The 9,744-nt window shown below is 45.0% G+C and overlaps 1 protein-coding gene across 1 annotated transcript; it reads left to right on the top strand.

The window, feature by feature from the left end:
• Window positions 1-777: 777 nt before the first annotated feature.
• Window positions 778-7,799, top strand: LOC102224959 (Krueppel-like factor 6). The gene is made up of 4 exons (XM_023326474.1): window positions 778-1,152; window positions 3,674-4,280; window positions 5,785-5,908; window positions 7,315-7,799. Exons 1-4 carry the CDS (start codon window positions 1,051-1,053, stop codon window positions 7,364-7,366), a joined length of 885 nt encoding a protein of 294 aa, XP_023182242.1. The 5' UTR covers window positions 778-1,050; the 3' UTR covers window positions 7,367-7,799.
• The last annotated feature ends 1,945 nt before the right edge of the window (window positions 7,800-9,744 follow it).

The raw sequence follows: 9,744 nt of genomic DNA, 5'->3' as shown, positions 1-9,744 counted from the left end.
CACCCCTCATGTATCATAACATCTAAACCGGGGTAAAACAAACTCCTTAACTTTCAGGAACTGCTCTTGAATATTAATTCTTCATTTTTGCTCTTTTAAATGCAAATTAGGTTATTAAATGAAGGTTTTTTTTTTTCAACCAATATAGTCCAATTTCTGCTATTAGGGACAGTGCACATTTCGATATTTTCAGTCTTGCTGGTGAAAAAGTTAAAAAGAAAAGCAGAAGTTTGCTTTAAAGGTAATGAAGTCAGTCATAAAGAGAACAAATGTTTCCTCTTAGCTCATGTGTGTGTCCTGATAACATAATAATAGCCTGTCAACTCTTAGTCACCGAGTCTTTTCTGAGGTTGGTGTCAACACATTCTCCTCACCACAGCTACAGCTCAACCTCAGCCCTTCTGAGCAGCGCTGTTGCAACTGTTACTCGTGTCAAAGTTGCAGTTACGTTTTCCACATCAGGCTATTTCGGCTCACATACGCTGTCTGTGGCGAAACTCGCAGCCGACAGTCAAGACTACGGGGAAAGAGAGCTCATCGCTCGCTTATATACACGCCAAAAATAACCGGCCAATCAGCTGCTTCGTCGTCCAGAGCAACTGACAACGAAGTCGGCCAATCAAGGCGGCGAGAGAACCGAGGCAGACGCGCGTCGATTGGTCGGCCGTGATGTCATTCGCCGTCGCGTACGTTGCTCGAAGCTGATTGGACATGCGCGGCGGCCACCAGGAGGGGAGGAGGCTGGGGTCCAGGTTTGAATAGGGGAAGTTTGCAGAGCGCAGTTGTCCGGCAGCCAGTCTAGTGTGCTGTTTGCAAATATCCTGAGCTGAGCGCTGCGAAGGGAGAGGGGAGAAGGAAGTGGAGCACTGACGGACGGACCGCTGCTACAAACAAACCTTCGCTTGCATCGCAGAGGGGATCGTTCTTTATTCCTTTCACAGACATTTTTTTTAATTTAAAACGCGGGTGTTTAGATTGTTGGGTTTTGTTTTTTTTTTTTTACTATTATTTTTCGCACCCCCTCCAGACAATTAAGTTCGGGGAAGAAAAATGGATGTTTTACCGATGTGTAGTATTTTTCAAGAACTTCAAATAGTTCACGACACGGGCTATTTCTCAGCCTTACCATCTCTGGAGGAGTACTGGCAGCAGGTGAATATAACTTTTTGCCTTTTTTTTTTTTTTTTTTTGTAAATCTGCTCTCAACTGGTTGAGCTAAGCGGAACTGAGCAGATTTCACGCGCCTGTCAGATCAAACGCCGCCGACTTGAGCCGCATTAGAAGTTTTCTGTAAAAAAAAAAAAAAAAAAAAAAAAAAAAAAAATCCTCCTGTAACGGTGGTAAACACAAGGTACCCGCTGCTCGTTTCAGTCTCTGTTTCGCTATGAAGTTGTGTTGGCACGCTGCCGCAGCGGCTCACTCTGACAGTGACAGCTTCACACGGTTTCGTCGCTGTTTTGGCCGCGCTGCGTTCACAATGAATGGAGGAGAGCTTATCTCGTTCGTGTTTTATTTTTAACCGCGTTGTAAAACATAAAAGGCTTTCTTCTTCTTCTTTTTTGTTTTTTTTTTTATCGTGGGAGAGCTGCTTTAGCTCCTTTTTTAAGGGAAAACAGCGGATGATGCAGGAGGAAGTGCAGTTTGAACTCATTCACGAGATGACAGGGTAATCCGACGAAACCCCCACGCGCTGGGTTTTGACAGCGTTTTCCTGCTCGTGGCGCTCACCTGCGTTCACCCTGAGGTTTGAATGGACTGCTCGACGTGACGCGGTGAAATGTCAATTGCTTCGCGCATGAGTAGAGGCGGCGGAGCAGCAGCTCGGCTTGGAGGATGTTTGGTGAAGGCTGGCAGGGGCGCTTCCAGAAAGTTTTCGATTTGTCCGGCTGGAGATGGTGGAGAGAGGGGAGGGGGGGAGGGGGGTGTTGTGGGTTAACTTGGGGTGGCAAAAACAAAACCAAAAGCAGAAAAATAATGTCGGGAGTTTTCTTATTCTGACATTGCTGAAAATCTTGAACAAATATACCACTTTTTGCCAAAAATGTTACACAGAAGCATACAGTTACCTTGTTGCTTATGACAACATAAGCAACAACATTGATGATGTTTGCAATTTATAGCAGTAACTTTTGAGGTATTTATTTGTATATATATATATATATATATTCGTGAAAACTTAAAGAGACTCACTAGTTTAAGGTTGGTGTGCTTGTCAATTTGGGCTTTAAAACTGCATTGCCTTAACATGGGTGACAGGTGGCGCTCTTTTGGTTTACACACCCTGGCTATCATGATTTTTTTGTTTTGTTTGTTTGTTTCATATGATTTACATTGGTTTGTAAATGATTTAAAAGTGACTTTTTCCAGTCAGCTGAGTGGCAGTGCACAGCAACATGTGGGGAAGGGGCGTTGCTATGTTACCCTGTCGTCCACACAGGCAGAAAAAAGTCTATTTGAAGGTGTTACCATGGAAAACTGAATGTTTTACATATAAATACGTCATTTTAGAAAACCAAGAAATCCCACCATTTCAGGTCTTTAAATGCAAGAACCAACAGCTTTTCATAAATTTTTATTAGTTTGTTATTTGATATATAAATGACCGATAATCTCATTTTGCAACCCTAATGCAACTGACAAAAGAGCCTACATCTATTTTATTATTATTATTTTTTCATTTATGGGTCCTTGGGGAAAAGCAGTTGGAGGGAAAAAAAGAAGGAGTCTGTCAAAATTGGAATTGGCAGGTCAGCCCAGGTGAAGCCTGATCGGTGCTCCTCCACATGCAAATGAACAAGTGAATGAATAAAACATACATAAGCTCTAAATTTAAATCCATTTTAATAATAATAAAAAAAAATTACATGCAAGCTGTGTGACTGTGAGGAAGCAGTGAGAAGATTGTCAGATTTAAAGTGGGTGCACCTGGAGCCAGATGGGGGGGGGGATTCTTTTATTCCAGCACCGTCTAACGAAGGCCTCCGACTTTAATGGCCTCTCCGTGTTCGTCTTAAGTAAACTGGGAGCTGCGCTGTGTCTTTTACTGGACTTGCTGGTTGCTGAGGGGAGGATGTGATTGCATGTCAACAGAGGAAAAGCAACTGAACGGCTCTTTGAGGCCGCAGGGGGAAGTTGAGCGTCTTCCTTTTAAGGGCTCTAAAGTTTGCTCAGTGAGTCATCAGCGCTGAAATGACGGTGCACGTTTGCAGCTGGAGATTTCCACCGGCTCCCTCCGGCGAAGGGCCACGTTGGGTTGGAGCCGGAAGACGTGGAGCCGGCGTGAAAGTGTGACGTTTTCCCAATGAATCATTCAGGTCTGCAGAGATGATATTTAAACACTTCTGCCACATACTCACGGCAGCCCAGAGTAGAGTACCCCGTCGGTGCTTCACTTGTGGAGACCCACACACAAACCAAATCCGTTATGTTTTTTGTTTTCTGCTTAAATTCCTGAAGCTGATCCCTAAAAGTGCAGGAGTAGCTGTGATTTCCTGGTTTGCACTTCCTGTTGTAAGCAAACATTACGCTGCCAAAAAGCGTGTTGGGGACGTGCGCATGCATGATTTAAGAGGATTTCCCTCACAGAGGTGTTTTGCTGCTTCTCTTCAGGAAAAGCTGTTGCAATAATTTTGCTTCTTTTCCCCCTTTTCATCCCCCCTTTGAATTCTGGCAGACTTGCTTGGAGTTGGAGCGCTACCTACAGAGCGAGCCGTACGTCTCCACGTCCGAGCTGAAGTTCGGCAGCCAGGAGGACCTCTGGAGCAAGCTGATCCTGGCCTGCGGGGACAAGGCCAAGGCCGACCCGAACCTGGCCCTGGCGCCGGCCCACGACGAGGACAATCAGGACGGCCAGATCTTGGACAGCAACAGCGTCAACTCTGACGCCAGCAGCGAGGCTTCGGACAGTTTCGAGGAGCTCTCCCCCACGCACAGCTTTACCTCCAACCCGTTGGGGTCGGCGTTGGTTGGCTCTGGACCTTTAAGCCCCTCCGTCATCAGCACGCCGCCGTCCTCGCCGGAGGCCGCCGTGGGCACGGGCGCCGCCGTCAACGGCTGGGTGGCGACGCACGCCGGGCTGAACCTGCCCGTCAAAATCAGGACCGCCGGCGGCGTGGGAGTAGGAGGCGTGGCGGTGGCGAAGGCCGCGGAAAAGACTGGACTCCTCTGCGGGGACGCGTCCCCGGACGCCCGGAGGCGGGTACACAGGTGTCACTTCAACGGCTGTCGCAAGGTTTACACAAAGAGCTCGCATCTGAAGGCACACCAGCGCACTCACACAGGTGAGTTTCAGTGGAAGGGGGTGATGAGGTCATGTGATCAGTGTGTAAACGGAGCAGGAGGGGCTGATCCATTCAGGGAAAACCAGTTCGTCTCCAAGCAGTCAATCCATGATTTTTTTTTTTTGGTTTTTGTGATTCTTGTGGCTTAAAATGACTGATTTTTGCTGCGGTTTTTTAAAAGATTGCAACCAAAGTTGCAAAGCTTTATTTTTGCACAGTCTATGAACGACATTGCTGCACATTACCTTCCCACAAACTGAAGGTAATACTGAGGAAGTTGGTATGTAAAGTCCAAATAACACTTTCAAGTACCTGCTTTAAGTAACATCCTTAATACAAGTTTATTTGTAGTAAGGATCTGAGGAGGGGTCAAAGTGCAAAAAGAAGAACTCTATATTGGTCATTGAAGTCAACATGAACTCCTACAGAACATATGAAAAGGATTTTTGGAAAAATTAAATAAATAAATAGGCTAATGTTACCTGTTAGCATCACACACTTTCATCTTGCAGGTTCAACCTTGGAAAGACATTGAGAAACAGGAAGTTAAGTTAGAAAGGGGGCTAAGAGGGTTGGTTCAAAAATTCAACCAACTTGCAGTGATTGGTCAAAAAAGAAGTAAATGACTGAGTCGGATTTGTGGAAAAGTCGCGATGAAATTCGCAAGTCCGCGCAAAAATTTGTGAATGACGAGTGACTGTTGATCAACGGCTGCGATCGCAGCTTCCTGCAGGGTCAGTCTGTGGGTTGAAAACCAAGGGGGGGGGGGGGGGGGGGGGGCGGGGGGCTGGTAGCCACCAGTGACTCGTGGAAGTGCAGCTAATTCAGTCCTCCACCTTAATGGCATTGTCCAGCCATTGTGTAATGTAATTAAAGGCCCATGTTGCACCATGTCCTCAGCTGGAGTGCTGTGAGCATTAGCGCTGCATGGCTGGATACCTAAACTGTGACCTAATCTATGTGGAATGTGACTGACGGAGCCAGTGAGCGAACGAATGGGTGGGTGGGAGAGAGAGAGAGAGAGAGAGGAAGGTGGGTGGGGGGAGTGGTTGCACATGGGAGATGAAAGGACTTCCAAACAGATTGGGTTTCGCCATGGGAAAGAGCTGAGTGGGCGGGGAGAGAAGGGGGCCACTGGGTTCCGAATGGTCATTTAAATGTCTTTTATTTTTATTTAGTAGCGTGAAATTGCTTGTGTTGTTTCAGTTAACCCGTTTATTTCTGTCCCCACTCGCCCTCCCTCCCTCCCTCCGACTCCCCTCTCCCACAATGCACGAGTCTGCATTCTCGGCGTGCTGCAGGTCGCATCAGAATCCGAACCCGAGCCAACAGGCTCTGTAGGAATTTCAGTCTCCAGATTGTGGGCGCTTTTTTTTTTTTTTTTTTTCTTTCTTCAGTTGCGTCATCGCTGTCTCTCGCGCACGGCTCATTTGAATGCGATCTAAATAACTACGAACTAAGAATGTGAGTGTCCCTTTAACGTCGCCGCGTGTCTGCTCCGCAGGTGAGAAACCGTACAGGTGTTCGTGGGAGGGCTGCGAGTGGCGCTTTGCACGGAGCGACGAGCTGACCAGACACTTCAGGAAGCACACAGGGGCCAAGCCATTCAAATGCAATCACTGTGACAGGTAAGCCGCTTGTCCTCGCTCCCATGATAAGGCTGCTGTACTGGTTCCACTGTCAGATTATTTGACTCAATAACCTGGGAAAATGTCATAAGTGAAATAATATCCCAGTCAACGCAATAATTTTTCATTAACATTAAGGACTTGCAAAACGAGCTCCTCTGTCTTGCTGGAAAGTTACTCGTAAATTAGATTTTTCTTATTTCAAATTTAGACTAGTAAACAGACAAAGAATACTTTGGAAGATTTGTGTTTTAGCAGTGTTCTCACCATAAATACCACAAACCTCATTTTATGTGACAGACAAACAAAAGTGAGTTATTGCGATGTGGAAGGGGTTGGGGGGGAATATTGGTATTCCACATAAATATCTCAAAAGTTTAGCATTTATATTCATCCCCTCTGCTCTAATTACCTTCAGAAAGTCTTCTGCTTCATGAATGTTTTGTGAAGGCCTCAGAGGTTTTCTTTTAGAGAACACTGGTGAGCAAAAAAAAAACAAGGCATCATGAAGAATCCAGAAGCAGCCAAGAGTTCACACCAGTAATGCTGCATGGAAGCAGAACAAGGTGCTCTGGTCAGATCAGAGCAAAGTTAAAGTTTTGGAATGCATGTTCACCGCTACGTGTGGTAGGAAAAGTAACTCTGCTCATTACAGTACTGTGATGTGGCCTAGTCAAAGTCTAAGCCACAGGACAAATTAGAAAGTGTGTGTGAAGGCTTTAAAACAGCTGTGAACTCAGAGAAACATGGTGATGGTGGCATCATCCTGTGGGATTGTGAAACACTGAAGCAGAGCTAATTGACAAAAACTAGATCTACTATGTAGATCTAGACTGTATGAAACTGATAAACGGACCCGAAATGTTGCAGTGTGAGAAAATGTGAAGCAGGGCTGAAACGATTAATCGTGATTAATTGTTTATTGAATTGATAATTTGATAAAAGAACAACACAGTCGGAGCATTTTAGCACCATTTTAGCTTCAAATATTGAAGTTAAAACTTGAACATTTTGTAGAAGAAAAGACACCATCGCTTTTTGCTATCCAATTTTTAATTGGCTCATCTGAAAATGACTCAATAGATCAGCCTAAACATACATTGATGTCAAGTCCAGCAGAAAGGGTCGAGCTTTTCACGTTTTTATTTTTATTTTATTTTATTTTTTGGCTGCAGATGCATCCTTTAGTAGCATCAAAGGAATGTTATGTTAATAGTAAAAAGAAACTTTTAGTCCTTATGTAAAACAGAATTGAATCATACATTGTGCATATACAGTGCAATTTCTTTTCATCTGATTAATCGTCAGCACAGTCGATTAATCATCGATTGCAGCCCTACTCTTGACCTTTTAAAATCGTTCCCTTGGTTACCAACTGACCTCCTCTTCTTTCTCTCTGTCCTCAGATGTTTCTCCAGGTCCGACCACCTGGCCCTTCACATGAAGAGGCACGTCTAACGCAGGGCCAGCGTCGACCGGGCAACGCACCGAAGGGAAAATCCTCTTAAATTTTCTCTCTCAACCTTTTTTTTTTTCTCTTTTTTTTTTTTGTCTTTGGTGGAGAGAGGGAAAAAAAAATAAAAATCCAAACGCACGCCATCTCGCGACTGGCCTCTTGGTTGAACTGTCCCAGAGAGCAGAGCGGCGAGGGCGACGGGGGCGGGAGGAGGAGGCGTGTCCCAGCCAAAGCATGCCGTTTTGCACCGTACCGAAATAACCCAGTGCCTCCGGGACCTCACTTTGTTTATTTTCTCGTTTTTTTTTTGGAGACGGGCGCTCTGATGGTTTTCTGTTGCAACAAGACGACGAAATTGCGGACGCGAGTGGGAAGGAAATGTTTTCCATCGAGGACTTTAAGAAAAGACCGGGGGAGGGGTCTATGGGGGGGGGGGACAAAAACAAACAAACAACAAAAACAAACAAAAAAAATGCTTACAGGAAAAAAAAAAAAAAAAAGGCGAGTGAATGAATTGTACGTATGGTGCATGATGTTTTTGGGGGGGGGGAACGTCTCCCGGACAGCAGATACACTGGTACTTTACAAACCTGTCTGAGGTTAGCATGTCTGCACTGTGAATGTCTGAGATTGGCTGACCGGCCCAGGATGAGGATTGAAGAGGAGACGGATTGGTGCGGGGCTGGTACCAATGTTGCTGTGGACTGAATGAGTTTCTGTGGCGGAGGCGGGCTTGGGGCGGCGGCATTCCTGCTGTTTCCCCAGGTGGCAGCGTGAGCATGAGGCCAGGTCACGTCTGCCTCGTCTGTCTGGCTCCCAGACTCTGAAGGCGAGGGGACGGGAAGCAGGGGGTGGAGGTGGGGGTGGGGGTTCGGACCGCTTCATCTGAAACCCGTCAGGCTTTGGGTCCGACCAGAAAATAGACACGAAGCCCTCTGGTCTGTGCCTCCACCCCCTCTTCCCTGAATGACAGAAGCCTTGTTTTGGTGGTTTTTCTTTTTTTTTTTCTTTTTTTTTGGTGCAGCTACTAAATGTGCAATGTGTTATGTAGCCTGGTTTCTTAATTTTTCTACAAGCTACAAAACCCATTTGTAGTACCGACTGTATGAGCTGTGTGCTTAGAGGTAATAACACAACTATACTATTAACTTCAGTATCATAGACAGGTGTTGCATGGTTCTAGGGATTGTTTCCATTTCCAGTTTCCCACTGTAATCAGGACTGCAAATAGTTTCAAGAAAAGTGCAGCTAAAGACGCAAACGGTTAGATGTTACAATATTGTACATAAAGGCCTCCACAATTCCTCCTTTTGTTTTTTTGTTTTTAGTGGAGATGCACCGATCTGGCTTGACCGGCCCATGCCAATTTATTTATTTATCTTTTTATATGTTCTTTTTTAAAATCAAACACAAATGAAGGAATAACTTGTCCCCCATTGTGCATCTAGGTGTACGTCTCCAACATTTACCAGATTCCAATAAATGTACATTTTTAGTCATTATTAAACAACAAAAGAAAGGATCAAGTAGCTGGAAAAATGTGGGGACTTTTCATTTTGATGCTTTTAACGCAAGGGGAAAGAAATGATTTTTTTCTCAGTATGTTGCCATGCAGATCAGGGGGGAAATAATCGTCCGATTCCAACATCTGGCTGGTCGATCGGTTCATCTCTACTTTCACCGTTTTTTTTTAAGTTTCCTCTTCAATGTGGTTGCCCATCTGCCTGGAGATTTCACTGCTGCTCATATCCATCTGATGCCTCAAAGACTAATTTCTGCATAGTACTTCTTCTTTTGTTTATGTATGTGTGTGTGCCTACACTCTTTTTCTTTCTACCTAATAATGCACTGTTGACCTTAATGGTGCCTTATGCAAGTGGCCCCCCCCACCCGGGGATGTCACGTTTGTCGACTGGTGATTTATTATTTAAATTTTTTTTTTTTTACAAGCTCTATCAAGGCTCAATTACAAAACAGTTGCAATAGTTAAATTTTCCCCATGACTAATTGAGCTGCTGCATTTGGAAGTCTTTCACACAGAGTACCTGTTATCAGTTGATTTGCCTTTTTTGTGTGTTAGTTTTTTTTTTTTCTTTTATGAGACGGAGCAGTGGGTTAGCTGTTGCTCATCACATTTAAGTTGAGTTGTAAATAAGACGATGCTGCACCCTGGGAGCACTTAAATTCGTTTATTAAAGGCGTTAACTACTGTGTAGTATGCACTCCAGTCCATCTCACACAGCACAAAGGTGGAAAGTGATTAAGATGTTGAGAAAACAAAAAAACGACAGCGACGCTCCGTTTCGAGCGCCTTCCCTGGGATTCCGACCGTATGACGGCACAGACGCTCGCAACGAAAATGCGACTTTCTTTTCCGCAG

This window comes from Xiphophorus maculatus, chromosome 21 (assembly GCF_002775205.1).
Source record: "Xiphophorus maculatus strain JP 163 A chromosome 21, X_maculatus-5.0-male, whole genome shotgun sequence".
NCBI lineage: Eukaryota > Metazoa > Chordata > Actinopteri > Cyprinodontiformes > Poeciliidae > Xiphophorus > Xiphophorus maculatus.
The sequence above is the reverse complement of the archived record's forward strand: the minus strand, read 5'-3'. Positions and strand labels throughout refer to the sequence as shown.

What these genes read in the sequence shown, in the direction of transcription:
- LOC102224959 (XM_023326474.1), top strand. Translation starts at nt 1,051, where the DNA reads ATGGATGTTTTACCGATGTGTAGTATTTTTCAAGAACTTCAAATAGTT. An exon ending in TGGAGGAGTACTGGCAGCAG is followed by an intron (nt 1,153 to 3,673) that starts GTGAATATAACT and finishes GAATTCTGGCAG; the next exon opens with ACTTGCTTGGAGTTGGAGCG. An exon ending in ACACCAGCGCACTCACACAG is followed by an intron (nt 4,281 to 5,784) that starts GTGAGTTTCAGT and finishes TCTGCTCCGCAG; the next exon opens with GTGAGAAACCGTACAGGTGT.